The 19,320-nt window shown below is 48.6% G+C and overlaps 1 protein-coding gene across 1 annotated transcript in view; it reads left to right on the top strand.

The window, feature by feature from the left end:
• The window catches only part of gsg1l2b (gsg1-like 2b), a 249,779-nt gene extending 235,972 nt beyond the window's left edge, over positions 1 to 13,807 (top strand). The window contains exons 4-5 of the mRNA XM_085963360.1: positions 2,080 to 2,191; positions 12,864 to 13,807. Coding sequence (XP_085819486.1) covers positions 2,080 to 2,191; positions 12,864 to 13,167 — 416 coding nt within the window. The 3' untranslated portion in view covers positions 13,168 to 13,807. The remainder of the gene's footprint in view (positions 1 to 2,079; positions 2,192 to 12,863) is intronic.
• Positions 13,808 to 19,320: the final 5,513 nt, after the last annotated feature.

Below are 19,320 nucleotides of genomic sequence, written 5' to 3'. Positions count from 1 at the left end.
TCTGTATTTCTCATTACTTCTGTGTAACCTAGCTGTGGAATTTAGAAGTATTTTCACTTGCTATTTGTGTCTGGAGTGAAACAGGAAGTAAGTGATACTTATGGAAGCAAAGCTGTTCCTGCTTGCATAATAGTGGCAAAAGCCTTCGATTAAACCTAATGGTCCTACGAAGCACTTTCACTGTCACTATGAATCCTAGGACAGCCCGTCCTCAACTCATATTTATATACCACCTTTCACATCCTCAGGATGTCCCAAAGTGCTTCAAAGTAAAGAAGTACATTTTGAAGTACTGTTGTAATGTAGGCAAACAAGTTGTGCACAGCAAGGTCCCATAAACAGCAATGAGATAAATGACCAGATAATCTAGTTCAGTGGTATTGGTTGAGGAATAACAATTGACTGGGACACTGGCAGAATTCCCATGCTCTTCTTTGACTACTGCAGAGGATTTTTTACATCCACCTGAGAGGGTAAACACAGCCTCGGTTTAACATCTCATTCAAATGGCACCTCTACTAGTGCAACACTAGCTCACTGAAATGTCTGCCTAGATGATGCGCTCAAGGCTCTGGAGTGGAGCTTGAACCCACAACCTTCTGACTCAGAATGGGCCTATGGTTCTACTGAGCCACCAAGCCACCATATAGTGCCTTTGCAATAGAAAACCAACCGAAGGAGCTTCACAGAGGCATGAGGGAAAATGGACATGGCAGGGGAGGGGTTTTATAGGACTGGAGGAAACTACAGAAATAGAGAGGAGCAAGGCCATTTCAACACAAGGATGAGAATTTTATATTTGAGGTGTTGAGGGATCAGGAGCCAATGCAGGTCAGCGAAGGCAGGGACGGTAGACAAGCAAGACTTTGTGCTGGATATGATTCTCCAAAAGAAAGCAAAAGGAATGCCAGAATTTCTCAGCACAGCCAATAGACATCGAAGATTGCAATCTCATGTAGAAGATTCCTATTTACACACAGAGACTGAATGAATAGAGACAACCCTCACTAATAACCCTGGGAACTCACATAACCTACGTTTAAGCACTCAATATTCTTCTTCATAAAATGTAAAACTGCACTCTAAAACAGTGCTGCTAACTTTAGATCCTGGTTGTGAGATCGTAGAATCATAGAATGGTTACAGCACAGAAGGAGGCCATTCAGCCCGTCGAGCCTGTGCCGGCTCTCTGCAAGAGCACCTCAGCTAGTCCCACTCCCCCGCCCTTTCCCCGTAGCCCTGCAATTTTTTTTCCTTCAGATACTTATCCAATTCCCTTTTGAAAGCCACGATTGAGTCTGCCTCCACCACCCTTCAGGCAGAGTATTCCAGATGTTCAGTTGTGACTTAACATAGTTCACAGCAGCAGATGAATCCATTATGTAGATCACAGGGCATAGCCGTGTGGCATTAATATATTTTTCTCTCTTGTCTCATATCCTCTTTCCCCTGCCTTTTATTTTTGCCTCTCTGTCTTTTTCTTTATTATTCTTTATCTCTTCACAACCTGCCTGTTGCCTCTTGTTTTCTGCCTCTGGAGGCAGCTCTCAGTATCAGCCCTGAGAGACTGTGTTGGAACTGAATCCAGGCAGGCTCACTGTTACTCTGACATTTACACATGAACTGATTCCAGGCATCTGTCAGAATGAACACTGGGCAATCACATGGGTCCAGGCACCGCTCCATGTTAATCCAGGGAAACTGCAGGTGAACTCAATCCAGGTATCTGTGCAGCATTAAAACTGGTCAATCAGATGTAGTTCAATCCAGGCAGCTCCAGTACCAACTCAGGGACACTGCGAGATTGCAGAGGGACTGAATCCAGGCATCTGTCAGCATTAGCAGTGGGAGATTACACACGCACATTGAATTCACACTGCCATCTAATGCTGTGAGACTACAGATGATCCAAATCTAAACAGTCCTAACTGTGAGACACTTCATTCTGATGAGAACTGGATGCACCTGCAATAGACAGAAAATGCTGTATTGGAATATTAAAGCCAGAATAAAAATATAACTGCTTAGAGGTTTTAAGCTTTGCTCACGATCCGACGTCCTTGTGACTTGGTGTTGCAGGTCTCCTGGGCATGGTGGCCCACATGATGTATACAACTGTGTTTCAGATGACCGTCAACCTTGGCCCTGAAGACTGGAGGCCACAGACCTGGGATTATGGGTGGTCGTACTGGTGAGTGGCATTGTGCAAACTGTGTCAAAGATAACAATTCATATCCATCTGCCGTGCAGTTAGAGTAAGGCTGAATGTCAGCTGCTGTATTACGTCAAGTGTACAGCACAGAAACAGGCCATTCGGCCCAACTGGACATGTCGGTGTTTTTTATGCTCCACACAAGCCTCCTTGTCATCTAACCCTAATCAATCTTCTATCCCATTCTCCCTCATGTGTTTATCGAGCTTTCTCTTAAATGCATCTATGCTATTAACCTCAACTACTCCTTGTGGTAGCGATTTCCACATTCCAACCACTCTCTGGGTTATGTGCAGCACTCGCACGCTGCACATTATACATTTAAGTTCCAACTTTATCCCATTTACAAATCATAAAATATATTTATTCCTTCACAGCTGGCAAATTTATTCTCAGGTACTGTGTATATTTTCATGATCATTAATTCACCCCACCCGCCACCTACTGGCACATGCAGGAAGATATCCTGTGGTTCCAGTATTTCAAAGGGGGCTGCAAGAATGCTCGGGGTTATTGTTTCAGTAACTGATGGGCAGAAGATAGCGGAGACTTCATTCCAGACATCTTTATTCACAACTGTCTAATGGCTCGCTCCCTGCTGCCCAGCTCCCACAGTGGGCCGGTGCCAACACATATATACAGCTCAACCTGTGCCCTAGATGGCAAGCTGGCTCTGTACTCAGGCTCAGGCTCGCTCTAACTGCTTCTCCCTAATCATTGACATCGCTACAGCTATATTTCTTGATGCTGGTTTCTGTAGATCTTTGCAAGAGCCTTTTTTTTTCCGTATCAGCTCTATTCCCTTTAAAATGAACAGCGAGCTGCAGGAGATCCCCAAACAAGATTTAACTCACGCCAACTCAGTAGATACGTGAGGCTGCTGCAGCATTCTGACAGCTCCGGAAAACAACAGCTCAAACAATAGGGGAGAGGAGTAGTCTCTAGCAGATTGTAGTGGAGTCAGATGGGCTTGGCGTCCAGTGAGAGTTGTAAGACGTGTGGAATTACCCCGCACCCCGTCAAAATCTGTACCATGTGCGGAACCACCCCTCGCCCCGTCCAACAGTTTATAGAGTTCTGACCCGTGGAACAGACAACATGGCACCCAATTAATCTGTGAAAAACTTCTTTTTATTTCAAATCAGCAAGAGGCTACAAGTAAGTTCACACAAAACTCTTACGTATAACAATCCCCGATTTATACTTAGACATGCACAGATTTATTCCCTTACTTTAAGATCAAGTGATAATAAGCCAACACTACATACATGCTAACGCCAGCGAGTGGTCGGATCGACGATGACTAGGTGTACGACTTTAACTGGTAACTGACCAAGTTGCTCCAACTGCAGCCCCGAGTGTCGTTTTACAGCATCTTTTACACCTTAAAACTTGGCAACCCTCCCACTGCTTGTCTTTACAGAACTCTCAACAACTGTTCTCCTTATCTGTTAGAAGGCAACTGGCAGCCTTCGCATCTTATAAACGTAACAGTCTATTTTACATTTTTCAGCAGAAAGTCTCTGTTCCTGTTCAAATTCTTCTTTATCTGTCAGCAGTTTTCGTACAAAGTTCTCACAGGAACCAGCCTCTCAGCCTCCCGAAGCATGCTGGTATATTAAATTTGGTCAACTTTTAAGTTTGGTCATGTTACAGCAAACTTCTCCAGCAAAGTAATTGGTGGAAGGTTTAGAGGGGATTTGAGGGGAAATTTCTTCACCCAGAGGGTTGTGGGGGTCTGGAACTCACTGCCTGAAAGGGTGGTAGAGGCAGGAACCCTAATCACATTTAAAAAGTACTTGGATGTGCACTTGGGATGCTGTAACCTGCAGGACTATGGACCGAGAGCTGGGAAGTGGGATTAGGCTGGGTAGCTCTTTGTTGGCCGGCGCGGACACGATGGGCCGAAATGGCCTCCTTCCATGCTGTAACTTTCTATGATTCTATGATTCAAAAGATTACGCCACATGCTTATATTCTTACAGAGTGCAACTACTGACAATATTAAAATTATGCTTGGGACATTGAACCCTGAATGTGAGCAGATAAGGTCACGTTACAGGAGCAGGGCAGCAAGAATTTAATGTGGAAAATTGCTCTCAAAGGCATTATTTTTAAAATCAACAAAGAGCCTTGCTTGTATCTGGGACACAACAACAACTTGCATTTATATAGTGCCTTTAACGTAATAAAACGTCCCAAGGCGCTTCTCAGGAGTGTTATAAAACCAAATTTGACATTGAGCCACATAATGTGAAATTAGGGCAGGTGACCAAAAGCATGGTCAAAGAGGTAGATTTTAAAGAGCGTCTTAAAGGAGGAAAGAGAGGTAGCGAGGCGGAGAGGTTTAGGGAGGGAGTTCCAGAACTTAGGGCCGAGGCAGCTGAAGGCACGGCCACCAATGGTTGAGCGATTAAAATCAAGAATGCTCAAGCGGCCAGAATTTGAGGAGTGCAGATATCTTGGGGGATTATGGGGCTGGAAGAGATTACAGAGATAGGAAGGGGCGAGGCCATGAAGGGATTTGAAAACAAGGATGAGAATTTTAAGCCAATGTAGGTCAGCGAGCACACGGGTGATGGGTTAACAGGACTTGGTGCAGGTTAGGACATGGGCAGCCGAGTTTTGGATGACCTCAAGTTTATGTGGGGTAGAACGTGGGAGGCCAGCCAGGAGTGCATTGGAATAGTGAAGTCTAGGGGTAACAAAGGAATGGATAAGGGTTTCAGCAGCAGATGAGCTGAGGCAAGGGTGGAGACGGGCGATGTTACGGAGGTGGAAATAGGCAGTCTTGGGTATGCTGTGGATATGTGGTCAGGAGCTAATTTCAGGGTCAGATATGATACCAAGGTTGAGAACAGTGTGGTTCAGCCTCAGACAGATGCTAGGGACACGACAGGAAATTCTAAACAATGTTACATGACAGAGTCAACAGAACCACAACATAACCAACACTGTGGTCTAAAGTAAAAGCCTCCATAACCGATGGCCTGCCACCGAGGTTTTTTTTAACCGTTTCTCGTGGTAGACAATGGCCAAATCCCCATCCCTCTATCTTGGCCTCGGCCATGATCAGATGACAATTGAAGGAGCTAGGATTTAATTATGTGGAGGCAGCGGACCTGAGAGGGAGCGAGAGCGGAGCCTGAGGATATAAAGAGCGCGGCAGAGCGAGGCCCGAGAGCGGAGGCAGTGGGCCTGACAACAAAAACAAGGAGTGACATCACAGGAAAGCAGGGAAGTGATTGGTTGGTCAGTATTTCTCTATCTTGGGCATTGGTTTAAATTAAGAGCCGGGATTAAAAACTAAACATTCAAAAAGAGGGAGCTGATTGGTGAGTATCCGGTAAGTGATTTTACTTGGCTTTCTTAAAGTTTTTAAGTTTATTCCAACTAGGTTAATAAATAGTCTGTTAATTAGAGGTATGGCAGGGCAGCTTACACCCGTGGAATGCATATCCTGTGCCATGTGGGAAGTCCTGGACACCTCCCGTGGTCTGGACAACCACATGTGCGGTAACTGTCGCCAGCTACAGCAGCTCGAGCACCGGGTTACGGAGCTTGAGCGGCGGCTGCAGTCACTGCTCTGCATCCGCGAGGCTGAGAGCTACGTGGATAGCACGTTTCAGAAGGTGGTCACCCTGCAGCTTAAGAGTGTGCAGGCAGAGAGGGAATGGGTGACCGTCAGACAGAAGAGGAGGACCAGGCAGGTAGTGCAGGACCAGGCAGGTAGTGCAGGAGTCCCCTGAGCCCATCTTGCTCACCAACCAGTATTCGGCTCTGGGGAGTGCAGCCAGAGCCAAGTCTACAGCACCATGGAAGCTTGGCTGCACAGGTAGGGGAGGAAGAGGAGAGGGGGAGTAATAGACTTAAGGTAGCTATGGAAAAGGACTAGGATAGACCAGGAATAAAAATTCTAAATTGGGGAAACGCAAATTTCGCTAAGCTCAGAAGGGATTTAGACATAGTGGACTGGAAACAGCTACTTGAAGGTAAATCAGTGTCAGAGCAGTGGGAGGTATTCAAGGAGGAGATCTGGAGGGTTCAGACCAAATATGTGCCCTTAAAGAAAAAGGGTGGGACTAACAAATCTAGAGCCCCCTGGATGTCTAGGGACATACAGGGTAGGATAAAGAAAAAAAGGGAGGCGTATGACAGATACCAAGGGCTAAATACTCCAGAATCTTTAGAGGAGTACAGAAAGTGTAGGGGTGCAATTAAAAAGGATATTAGGAAAGCAAAGAGAGAGCATGAAAAATTCTTGGCAAGTAAAATCAAGGAAAACCCAAAGATGTTTTATAAATATATTAAGAGTAAGAGGATAACTAAAGAAAGGGTAGGGCCTATTAGAGATCATGAGGGTAATCTGTGTGTGGAGGTGGGCGACGTCGGTAGGGTTCTTAATGAATACTTTGCGTCTGTTTTCACAAAGGAGAGGGTCGAAGCAGACATTGCTATCGGGGGGAGGAGTGTGAAATACTAGATGAAATAAACATAGTGAGAGAGGAAGTACTAAGGTGTTTAAAAGCTTTAAAAGTGGATAAATCCCCAGGCCTGGATGAAATGTATCCCAGGCTGTTAAGCGAAGCTAAAGAAGAACTAGCAGAGGCCCTGACCATCATTTTTCAATCCTCTCTGGCTTCAGGTGTGGTGCCGGAGGACTGGAGGACTGCTAATGTGGTACCCTTGTTTAAAAAGGGAGAAAAGGATAGACCGAGTAATTACAGGCCAGTCAGCCTAACCTCGGTGGTGGGAAAATTATTGGAAAGAATTCTGAAGGACAGGATAAATCTTCATTTAGAAAGACACGGATTAATCAAGGATAGCCAGCACGGATTTGTTAAGGGAAGGTCGTGTCTGACAAACTTGATTGAATTTTTTGAGGAGGTAACAAGGAGGGTAGATGAGGGTAGTGCGTTTGATGCAGTGTATATGAACTTTAGCGAGGCTTTTGATAAGGTTCCACATGGCAGACTGGTCACGAAGATAAAAGCCCATGGGATCCAGGGCAAAGTGTCAAGTTGGATTCAAAACTGGCTCAGAGACAGGAAGCAGAGGGTAATGGTTGATGGGTGTTTTTGTGACTGGAAGGCTGTTTCCAGTGGGGTTCCGCAGGGCTCAGTACTAGGTCCCTTGCTTTTTGTGGTATATATCAATGATCTAGGTTTGAATATAGGGGGTATGATTAAGAAGTTTGCAGATGATATAAAATCGGCTGTGTGGTTGGTACTAAAGATGGAAGCTGTATACTGCAGGAAGATATCAATAAATTGGTCAGCTGGGCAGAACAGTGGCAAATGGAATTAAATCCAGAGAAGTGTGAGGTAATGCATTTGGGGAGGGCTAACAAGGAAAGGGAATACACATTAAATGGTAGGACACTGAGTGGTGTAGAGGAACAAAGGGACCTTGGAGTGCATGTCCACAGATCCCTGAAGGTAGCAGGCCAGGTAGATAAGGTGGTTAAGAAGGCATACGGAATGCTTGCCTTTATTAGCTGTGGCACAGAATACAAGAGCAGGGAGGTTATGCTTCAACTGTATAAAACACTAGTTAGGCCTCAGCTAGAGTACTGCGTGCAGTTCTGGTCACCACATTACAGGAAAGATGTGATTGCACTAGAGAGGGTACAGAGGAGATTTACAAGGATGTTGCTGGGAGTAGAGAATCTTAGCTATGAGGAAAGACTGGATAGGCTGGGTATGTTTTCCTTGGAACAGAGGAGGCTGAGGGGAGACCTTATTGATGTGCATAAAATTATCAGGGGCATAGATAAAGTGGATAGAAAGGACCTATTTCCCTTAGCAAAGGGGTCAAAAACCAGGGGGCACAGATTTAAAGTAATTGGGGAAAGTTTAGAGCGGATTTAAGAGGAAATTTCTTCACCCAGAGGGTTGTGGGGGTCTGGAACTCACTGCCTGAAAGGGTGGTAGAGGCAGGAACCCTAACCACATTTAAAAAGTACTTGGATGTGTACTTGGGATGCTCTAACCTGCAGGGCTACGGACCGAGAGCTGGGAAGTGGGATTAGGCTGAATAGCTCTTTGTTGGAATGGCCTCCTTCCGTGCTGTAACTTTCTATGATTCTATGATTCTATGAACTATTTCACACTATCTGATTTGAGGGGATTGACGATGTTTAAGCTATTTACGAACATACGAACAATGATGGACAGGTAAAGACCCTCTGGTCCATCGAGCCTGTCCCACACAATTGCGATACCTTGTTTATCCCAATATACACTCTTCACCCTACCCGAAACCATGTGATCTTCTGGGGCAGGTGAAAAACCAGATTAAAAAACCCAGGCCAATTTGGGGGAAAAAAAATCTGGGAAATTCCTCTCCGACCCTTCTAGGCGATTGAAACTAATCCAGGCGATCACAATGGCCCTGAATTCCCTGCAGTACCTAGGTGATCTCTTGAAGGAATTCAGCGACTCACACAGATCTTAGTATCATCTGCAAATTTGCAGATCTTGCCTCCAACACTCACATACAGATCATTAATAAAAATAATAAAGAGCAACGGTTCCAACACCGCTCCCTGTGGGACACCATTGGTTGACTGGTCTCCAAACAGATCCAAATCCATCTATAACTACTTTTTGCCGACGTCCTGCCAGCCAGTTCTGAATCCCGCTCAATATATTACCACTAATACCAGAGGCTTCCATCTTATAGAGAAGCCTCTTGTGCGGTACCTTATCAGAAGCTTTTTGGAAGTCTAAGTAGGCAATGTCTACTGGGCTTCCCTTATCCACCAACTTAGTAACTTCTTCAAAAAATACAATTAGATTTGTAAGACATGACCTCCTTTTTATGAAGCCATGTTGGGTGTCCCCATTATGTCCCTCTCTATCCAAGCATTCATATATTGCATCGCTAATGAGTCCCTCAAGCATCTTACCTATTACTGATGTCAAACTAATGGGCCTATAATTACCTGGGTCAGTCTTGTCAGCTTTATTTCCAGCTTCCTGAAGTATAACAGTGCTTAGAGTCTGCTGAGCAGATGTCAATAGATAAAGATTAGACTTTACTGAAAAAAGGGGAGAATTAATTGCGTCATTGTGTTGAAGTCATTACACCTCCCATGACATGGTTGCACTCAGTGAATCCTTCTCTCAGCTGGATACATGGGGGTGGGGGGTTGTGGGGGGGGGGGAGGAGGAAACAATTCTCCAGCTGAGAAAGGGAGCTCCCTCTGTGGAGAATCAGCAGTGGCAGCTCATCATGGGTCCGGTTCACACACCTCGATACTCTGAAACTTTGTATTAATTTTGCCTCTGGATAGTAACTGCCAATCGTCGAGGAGGGCAGGTTATTGAAGGTTCCAAGAGTTCAGTTTCTCACCTTCTGTCCTTGTCCGGCCCCACTTTCCCCCTTCCCATGTTTCCTGCAATCATGTTTTAATCATTTCTTTCCACCTGGCTATTTGTGGTTAGCCCATGACCCTTGTTTTTGTTTGGGAACCTCAGCTTCCCTTGAGCTCTTCTGGCTCCTGTCTTGCATTTGGGCTCCTGTCTACATTATGTAACTGATTGGTTGAGACCTTGCTAACCGCTGTGAATCAGTCATCTGTCTGTCTAGAAACTGGCCCAGTCCTTATCTTGCACGATAGCAAAATACTGCAGATGCTGGAAATCCGAAATAACAACAGAAAATGCTGGAAAAACTCAGCAGGCCAGGCAACATCCGTGGAGAGAGAAATAGAGTCAACGTTTCAGGTCGAAACCCTTTGTCAAGACTGAAAAGGCACAGGAAATGAAACAGATTAAAAGGCCAGTTTGGGGGCTGGGAGAGAACAAAAGAGAAGAGACATTAAGAGGTATTCAAAACCAGACGAGATGGTGATCGGACTAGTGGAGACAAAAGACGGCTCTAGATTAGGTGTGAAATGCGCTGGCAGAATGGGAGACAGCTGCCATGTGGGAGAGAGAAAAAAAAGTGGGGGGAGGGCCAAAACAAAGGTGTGGATAAAAAATATAAGTAAAAATGTAATGGGGGCCGAGGATATGATCTGAAATTGTTGAACTCGATATTGAGTCCGGACGGCTGTAAAGTGCCTAATCGGAAGATGAGGTGCTGTTCCTCGAGCTTACGCTGAGCTTCCGTGGAACAATGCAAGAGTCCGAGTACGGTGAGGTCTGAGTGGGAATGGGGCGGTGAATTAAAATGACAGGCGACTGGAAGCTCGGGGGTCATCCTTACGGACTGAACGGCCTAGGTGTTCTGCATTCCCTACATGGTTGGCTGTATAGTCATCTATTACTTGGATCCCGTAGCTTACATTATTATTTTGAATTCAGGGCCCCCTTACAACATCACTCCCTTCCAGCGGGTATGCTGGTGGTGGGAGTGTACCCAGGCCGTGCAAGTCACCCAGGCTCGGAATATCATGGCACCTCTCCTTTCAACTTCGGCAAGGGCATAAAACGGGTGACATTGGATCGGATCGGAATTGGGAGAGCAGGTCCATCATCCATTTCCTATTCGGCAACAATAGTGCGATGCGCTGTACTTTTGTGTGCTCGAGTACTTGTGCCGTTTTGGGGCCTTAACCTCACTAAGGCCACAGTTTCATGCAGCTCATTATTTAAATGAGCACCAGGCACAATTCAGGAGGATTTGTCCAGAGTTTGCAGTTCTTTTTCCCTTGCGTGCCCATTTGGAATAGAGCAAGGAAAGCTCCATGGGTGATGGAACTCTTAAAGTTTCGGATGGTTTTTTTTGTTGTAACGATTGTAGTGCCTTTTTAGAACAGTTTTGTTTTTTATTAGACACTTTTTACCATTTTTCCAATTTTTGTTCTATTTCTTGAAACAAAAAATGAGCCAATGTTCTTTTATCCCTTAAGGGACGTTTGTTTGAAAAGTGTTGGAAATGAGATGTTTCACGGTTGAGGTGAAACAAGATGAAAGGCATCCTAGGGAGATATGCAGGCACCAGATCATATCTGCAGATCTTGGCATCCTTACCAGCCAATGGTCAAGGATAACTCGCCTTAGTGCACTTCAGGTCAGGGGGAGAGCCAGTTTCAGAGCTTTGCCATCTGCAGTAAGGACACCTGTTGCCACACCAAGATGGCACTGCCAGCAGTTGCCAAGGTCACCACTGCCTTTAACTTTAATGCCAGTGATTCATTCCTTGCTAGCACTGTAATATGCGGCTCACACACGTATCTAAAAGGTTTGTGTTAAAGTAGTTTTGATGTGTGAAGCCTTTTGAAAATGTGAGTTGTCAAGGCTTTCAATTGTAAGTTGTAGCTTCAATATGTGCCCTGTTGAAATATGGCTGGGCATTAAGTGCAATGAAAGAGTTGTAATGCGTGTTTGACATGGGTGAGCAATACATATGGAACAGGTAGACTGGCAGAATTTTGTGGCATTCAAGCTAACTGGTATGTGGGCAACCTCACCATTGCCAGGTACCTAAAAGTATGCGGTCTTGTTGCCGCATCTATTGCAGGGTCCTGGAGATGCTGTGCACAGCACCGAGCCTAGCTGCCACCTCCTGCTCGGTATGGTACACTGGCACCTTATAGGTAGACTGTCCTGAAGTGCCCGCTTCGTATATAGAGCAAACCCACTCGTGCAGCACATCCTCTTTGCCAGTGATCAGGGACTCGATCAGATCGGATGCTGCATGTGATGAAATATGCCATTCATCAGGCACTCTGTATTCTCTGTGTTTGATTGTGCCTGTGACTGTGACAAGCAGGGGAGTTTAGTTTCAGTTTCATTTCCTTACCTGTATTGTATTGTGTGTAGGGCTCCGCCCATACCTGGCCCCTACTTAAGCAGGCCCCAGCGTGTCTCACAGGCAGTACAGCAGATCTCTGGATGAGAGACACTTCTCCACTGTGTATTACTTTCTGAGTTAATAAAAGCCTTGCTTTGCTCCGTTAACGTTGAGTCTCGGATTCATTGAGGCACATCACTGCACTCCTCCACCACTTGCTCACAGACTCTCTTCCATGTCTTGACACTTGGGTTTCGCCTTTCCTTGCTGTCGCCGCCCCTTGCAAAGGCCGACAAGCATTGACAAAACTATGTTTGTCCCCCAGTGGGCCTCAGCCAATGTCTCATAGAGCACATTCCAATCATTTAACTGAGGTAACCTTGCAAACTCGGACGAGGCCACGTTAGTATTCTACTGGCGACCTCATGCATGAAGGACAGCAGACTCGCTCCCTGCGAGGGGATTTCAGAAGCAACCCCTCGTTCTCAAGGAAAGGCAATTGAATTAGGCAATCTACATGAAGTTAATCCCTACTAAAATTCACCAATTTTAGTGCACCCTTTAACACATTCACATTGGACAGCAAGGTAGGAGTCCAACTCAGACATTAATATACACAGACATTAATATGTTCAAAATCAGTGCTGAAGCCTGTATTAAAGTAGGGCAGGTGATACAGATACTGTAATGGGTGTGCTAATAATGGCGTTCAGTGGGAATTAAGCCTACCGGTGGTTCTGGAGAGAAAAGGGATTGAGAGAGATGAGTCTGATTGTCTTCTGCAGTTCCTAAAAAAATTGTATGTTCTTACACTCCAGATTTCCACGCAGAGCCTTTCTTCATTTTAACCTGCACATTAAACCTCTATTCTAATCCATTAACTTTAAAATGATATGTTTTTCCTCAGTCTCGCTTGGGGGTCGTTTACGTGCTGTATGGCTGCATCAGTGACGACAATAAACACGTACACAAAGACCATCCTCGAGTTCAAGCACAAAAGGAAGAACTTGGAAAGAAGCTTAAAAATAAAACCCAAACTGATTGAGCACGAAGTGCCGGCGGAGCGAGTCTGGGACAGGTACATTAGCTCCGTGCCCAGCTCCACGGAGGAGTTCCTCGACCTCTCCAGCAACGGCCGCAAGATGTCCAGTGGCTCCGTCTTCGCGGATCTGAATGACATCCTGGAGGCACATGGTGAAGAATACTGCTGAGATCCCTGGGACGTCACGGCAGATAGGTTATAGATATTACTTGTACGCTCTGGAAGGTTATCTCTTACTGTTTCCCTTTCTCCACAAGTTTATAATGTCAACACATCAGACGGTAACATGACGGAATGCGCTGAGCATTTCTGTTACACGGTGCCTCTCTGGCCAACTGTAATATTGCGCTTTGGTTGGTTAAAGAGCACTGGTAATGGAGGGAGGTAGTCACAGCCGGCCGCTGGTTATTACAGATCTTACTAACTTAACTGTTATTGCACGGTGTAAAAGTGCCCTCTGTCTCAATACTGTATTTCACAACCCACCAAAAAATGTTAAGCAATGGTGCCCAATTGACCCTGATCACTGGATTGTATTAGGGGCTCACTGGTGTGCACACTCACCTCTGTGGAGTCAGTGCTAGCAAATACCTTATGGGAAGGTGAATAAATTAAATAGATATACGCACACACACACACACACACAAGGTGGCAGCACGTTAGTCACTGGTCTTCCACCACTGGGAGCTGGATTGCAATCCAGCTCAGACTGGTGCGATCAATATCTCCTCTGTTGTCTGTAAGCGTCCTGTGTAAAATGAATCTGGCCATAACTCTAAAGCACAAAATTGGCCTAAGCTGGCATTAAAAACTCGGGGCTAGATTTTCAGTTGCTTGCGCCAGCAGTTAGCGCCTTAAGAGAAGTGATTTCCGGGCGCTATGCGTGTAGCGCCCGGGCGCAGCGCAGTTTGCGCCCCGCCCCAAATTAAGTTGCCCGTTAGCGCCGGCGCAAAGTTTAGCGCCCGCCCGGATGCGCGCGCAGAAAATGACGTCACATCCTCGTGCAACGCCCTTTGGCCGCCCCGATTGCAAACTTCAGTCGGACCGCCCCATTGTGCGGCGGGCGGCCGGAGCGTTTGGAAAAAGGAACGCAACACAACCAGCGCGGGCCCCGGGGGGCGCTAATTAAAGGGAACGTCCTCTCCAGTATAAAGGCCATCCATTATTTCAGAAAACAGTCTTGTGCAACGCATTTCTGGAGACACAACAAGGAGGATAGCTAACTGGTTTCAAGCAGCAAGAGCCAGGTATTTTTGGACTCAGGCAACAGCGCTGCAAGTGGCCATTTGGAAATTAGAGTGTTTGCCAGGATTTGATGGGGGTTGCATGGGGTGCCAACGCGGAGCTGCAGCTCCATGTCCGTAGGGCTCGCAGACGTATTGTGAGAGGGGCAGCCCTGGCTAGAGGCAGAGGGGGCTACAGGCGTCGGCCACGTAGGCCTTACCCAGTCAGGCTATACCGCCAGCAGCGCTCCTACCTAAACATGAGTGCCGCGCGATGTGTTAAAAGGCTCCGATTCCGGAAGGGGGTGATTGCAGAGATCTGCCACCTGCTTCGCCGAGATCTGCGGCCAAAGCTCAGGTGCAGGACGTCTCTGTCGGTGGAAGTGAAGGTGACAGTGGCATTGAACTTCTATGCCACCGGCTCCTTCCAATACGCTGCTGGGGACATAGCAAACATCTCCCAGTACGGCGCGCATCGCTGCATCCGCCAGGTGACCGAAGCACTGTTCAGAAGGAGACGCCAATTCATCTCCTTCCCCATGGCCCTGGAGAGCCAGCATCAGCGCGCATTGGGATTTTCCAGACTCGGGGAATTCCCCTTGGTGCAGGGCGCCATTGACTGTACGCATGTGGCTTTGCGGGCCCCTCTGGAGCATGGCGAGCAGTATCGCAACAGGAAGGGCTACCATTCTCTGAATGTGCAGCTGGTCTGTGACCACAAGCAGCGCATCATGGCAGTCAATGCCAGCTTCCCAGGCAGCAGCCACGATGCCTTTATCCTGCGGCAGAGTACTGTGCATGACATGTTCCAGGCACAGCCTCCCCCAAGAGGATGGCTACTCGGGGACAAAGGCTATCCTTTGTGCACCTGGCTCATGACCCCGCTCCGCGCGCCCAGGACCGCTGCTGAAGAGGCCTACAACGAGAGCCATCAAACCACCCGCAACATCATCGAGCTAACTATTGGGGTCCTCAAGCAGCGGTTCCGCTGCCTTGATCGCTCCGGAGGAGCTCTCCAGTATTCGCCGGACCGGGTCTCCCAATTTGTGGTGGTTTGCTGCATGCTACACAACCTGGCTATCCGCAGGACTCAGGCACTGCCACCTGACGTTGGACCAGCACCTCAGGAGGAGGAGCAGGAGGAGCATGAGGAGGAGGAGGAGGAGGAGGAGGAGGAGCAGGAGTACGTTCCCAGGAGGGAGCGACCAGGGCCAAGGGCCGCACGACGCCACCTTATTACACGGTACTTCTAAGCCCCCTGTCAGGGAATGGCCAGGGGCCATGAGGGAAGATGAATGCAGCCGCTCCGCAAGCCCTCAGCCGGCGAAGCCAACAAACACTAAGAAGAACAACCATGGAGACTGCATGAATAAAGATAATTTTTTATTAAACAAAAATGAAAAGCCCTTCCCACATGAATCCCCAAAAACAATAAACGGGCCCCACAAAAAGCCCAACAAACGACTCACTCCCACAAACTGGGGAGGAGCCACTCCACCTTTATTGAAACCGGGCCTCAACGTCGGCCTAACGCAAAAAAAAAGCCCTCCAAAAGCACAACCATGGGCAAAATAAAGATGGCCACCGCCATATTAAAGGAAAGCTGGCCACACCCTCTACTGAGTGGCCCGCGAGGGCGAGACCTTGGCCAGCATTTTGCCTCCCCTGCCCTGCCTGCTGCTCCTTCGCAAGCTCTGCCCAGTGGCTGCTGCGAGGCTGGGGGAAGGCGCCTGAGGCTCAGATGCCCTTCCGCCAGATGCCGCTGGGGGGCGGCCTACACGGCGTTTGGGCCTCGAGGGGCCGTCTCCTGAGTGGCGCGCCTGAGCCTGGCCACCATCAGCTGCAGCCGCTTGCCCTTGACGCCCCAGAGGGGGAATGGCGGCGACGGATGGTGCAATGTGGGCCAGCTGGCGTCTGGGATGCGCTGGCTGGTGCTGTGGCGCGGTGGCACTCGGCCGGGCCCGCACTGCAGGATCCGCAGCAATCAGCCGACGGCCGGCTTGCTGGGATGGTCCAGCGCGGCGCCTGCCCTGGCGATGCCTGCCTGAGACAGCGCGTGTGGCAGCAGTGAGTGGCCCTGTGGTCCTGGTGTGCGCGCGCATCACATCCGCCAGGGTCTTGACGGCATCAGTTAGCATGCGGCCAGTCGCGGCAGTTGCTGCCCCGAACTCGCGCACACTGGTCGCCAGCGACTCGATGGCCTCAGGCATGCGCCCCACCACGCTCATGAGCTCCGTGTGGCGCCGGTCCGAGTCGTCGGCCATCTGATCGAGCTTCCGCACCTCCTCCGAAGTGAAGGTGTCCGGACTGGAGTCGCGACTCTCCCGCTGGGGAGGAGGGGGCCGAACTAGGGGACCCTTGCCGCGTTGGTGACGGCGAGTGTGCCGAGCAGCAGCACTCCCCTCTGATCCTTCCCCCCTTTGGGGGGAAGGCCGCGGGCCACGCGCACGGCTGCTGGGTGGCTGGACGCCACTGGTCCCAGAAGCTGCATTGCCCTGCGACAGTTCCTCCAGGCACTCGTCCAGTGAGGAGGTGTCGAGCATTTCCTCCTCTCCTGCGGGACGTGACTGTTCCCCCGAAGGTCCGGCTTGCTCCTCCTCCTCCTCCTGGTTGGAGGTGCTGTCACTGGCAGCCTCAGGGTCCTGGTCGTCACCAGCTGAAAGCAGGAATGCACAAGAGTAGCTTCAGAGTGAGGAGACGGCGTCAGCGAGGGAGTTAGGACTGGTGGGATTCAGCGCATTGGTGGGACAGTGGCAAAGGAGGTAGCTCGGATGGGCCAGTGCGACGCGAGAGGGCCAAAAGGCGAGGTCCTTACCATTGCCGGGCAGTGGAGGGTCGGATACACCGCACGCTGTGGGGACAATCACACGTGCTCCCATGAGCACACACACGCGCTCCTCCAGCCGAGTGAGCTTCTGCAGCTTGGCGCGGCCACCCCTGGCACGGGCCTGGCGATTAAACGCTACTTTAGCCTGCAAGAGAAAGGACGGGCTGTAAGTGCGCAGTGAAGCCCTGATGTAGTGTGCACTGCCTCCCATGGTGGAATAGCTTGGACAGAGTGAAGCCCTGATGTAGTGAGCACTGCCTCCCATGGTGGAATAGCTTGGACAGAGTGAAGCCCTGATGTAGTGTGCACTGCCTCCCATGGTGGAATAGCTTGGACAGAGTGAAGCCCTGATGTAGTGTGCACTGCCTCCCATGGTGGAATAGCTTGGACAGAGTGAAGCCCTGATGTAGTGTGCACTGCCTCCCATGGTGGAATAGCTTGGACAGAGTGAAGCCCTGATGTAGTGTGCACTGCCTCCCATGGTGGAATAGCTTGGCCAAAGTGTAGAGTGCCGAATGGCCATTTGATGCTCATGACTGTCCCAATGCTGCTGGCTGAGGGCTGGCCAAAAGGACTTTCAGGTCCCTTTGCCCATCATGTCAGGTGTACATGCAAGAATGAGGAGGAGACTGGAAAGGCTACTCACCCTCACAATCCTGGTCAGATCGTTGTACTTCTTACGGCATTGTGTGTGGGTCCTGGGGGCCTCGCCGGTGAATGTCACCCTCTGGGCGATCTGCTTCCAGGCTTTGGTGTAGTCGTGGTGGGTTGGATTCCTCCCACTGTCTGGAAACAAGATCTTGCGCCTCACCTCCAGAGCTGTGAGCATGATGTCCAGATCACCCTCTGAGAAGCGCAGGGCACGCTGACGGGCCTTCTCTGGCGTTGCCATGACTCCCTGGGGCTGAGCAGTAGTGTTGAGGCCTCTGCAAGGCTGCAGTGTGCAGGGCGTGGCAGCAGACTAATTCGTCCCTTCCCCCTTTAAGAGCTGGTCGGCACCACGGGGTCTGCTGTCAGTGCAAAAATGACCGCACCCGTGCTGCGCCCCGCCTGGGCGCTATCCCTCTGGACCGCCGGCTTAGCGCCTAAAGAGAGTAGTGGAACGCCTCTTTTAGCGCTCCACCAACCTCTTAGGGCGAAGCCACTGAATTCCCGGCAACGGGGCGCTACTTTGGGGCGGGCGCTAACTTCGGGCGGGCGCTAAAGCTAGCGCCCCAAAACTGCCTAAACTGAAAATCTAGCCCTCGATCTCTTAACCATCCATAGTCAGTGGTTTGAAAATCTAGCCCAAGATTTCAATCTTACTCAGAGAGGCTAGAGGATGGGACGCGGTGCTGAAGGAGTAGCTTTTCTGAGGCTGTGGTTGAGACATTTTTGCTGAACAGAGTAGAGAGATTTACTCTGCTACACACAACCTGAGCATGCTTGGTTATCTGAAGTGGAAACAGTGTTCCATTCCTCAGCACTAACATCGTTCACCTTAATGAGAACCAAACAAATATAGATTGAAAGACCTCCAAGAACAATATGATTCGTTGGCAGAACTTTTGTTCCAAAAATATAAACAAGTAACCCAATATCTTCATAAATTCAACCCTGTTGCACACATCCAGTTTTATATAACAGAATGTAAAAGATCAGTTGTATCAGTACCATCACCATCAGTTATGCTTACTGGATGGGAACCTCCTGCTCTAAAGCAAACAACATGGTCAAGACGACAGCAGCAAGATCCTTATCAGCATTTTAGAAATCATCACATGGATGTAGCGGGGTGGTGGGGAGAGGGGTGGAAAAGACTGGGAAACATTTTTCCAACAATTTGAAGATTCACTTTAAATTAAGCTGGGTGTATTTTTTTTTGTTAGTGTATTAAAGTTAACACTGGCAATTGAGGTTGTGCTCTCCAGCAACAGTATTGGTTAATCCCAACATGACAGCTCTTTGGAAGCAGTCAGCTCTATGCTAAAATGGCCATAGTTGGTCTCAAAGGAGGTCCATGCTGGAGATGGAGCAAGGGGAGCCAGTGGCAACTGAGGACCATGCTCGAGGCTATACTGTAGCCATGAGTGGACAGACCACTCGTAATAAACCTGTTCAAAATTCCAGTTAGTGATCATAGGTCTCAAGTGCTGCATATTCCTGATGGGATTTTGCTTTCTCTTTTTGCTAGACATTCTCACTGAGTATTTTGCATTGCCGCCCAACAGGAATGTTGCAACTTTTTCCTAAAATGGTTGTTTCAAATAGAAAATGCTGGAAATACACAACA

The sequence above is a fragment of the Somniosus microcephalus genome, chromosome 21 (genome assembly GCF_052327205.1).
Source record: "Somniosus microcephalus isolate GS21.2 chromosome 21, FLI_Smic_1.0, whole genome shotgun sequence".
NCBI classification, from domain to species: Eukaryota; Metazoa; Chordata; class Chondrichthyes; order Squaliformes; family Somniosidae; genus Somniosus; species Somniosus microcephalus.
This window is presented reverse-complemented; position numbering and strand designations above follow the sequence as displayed.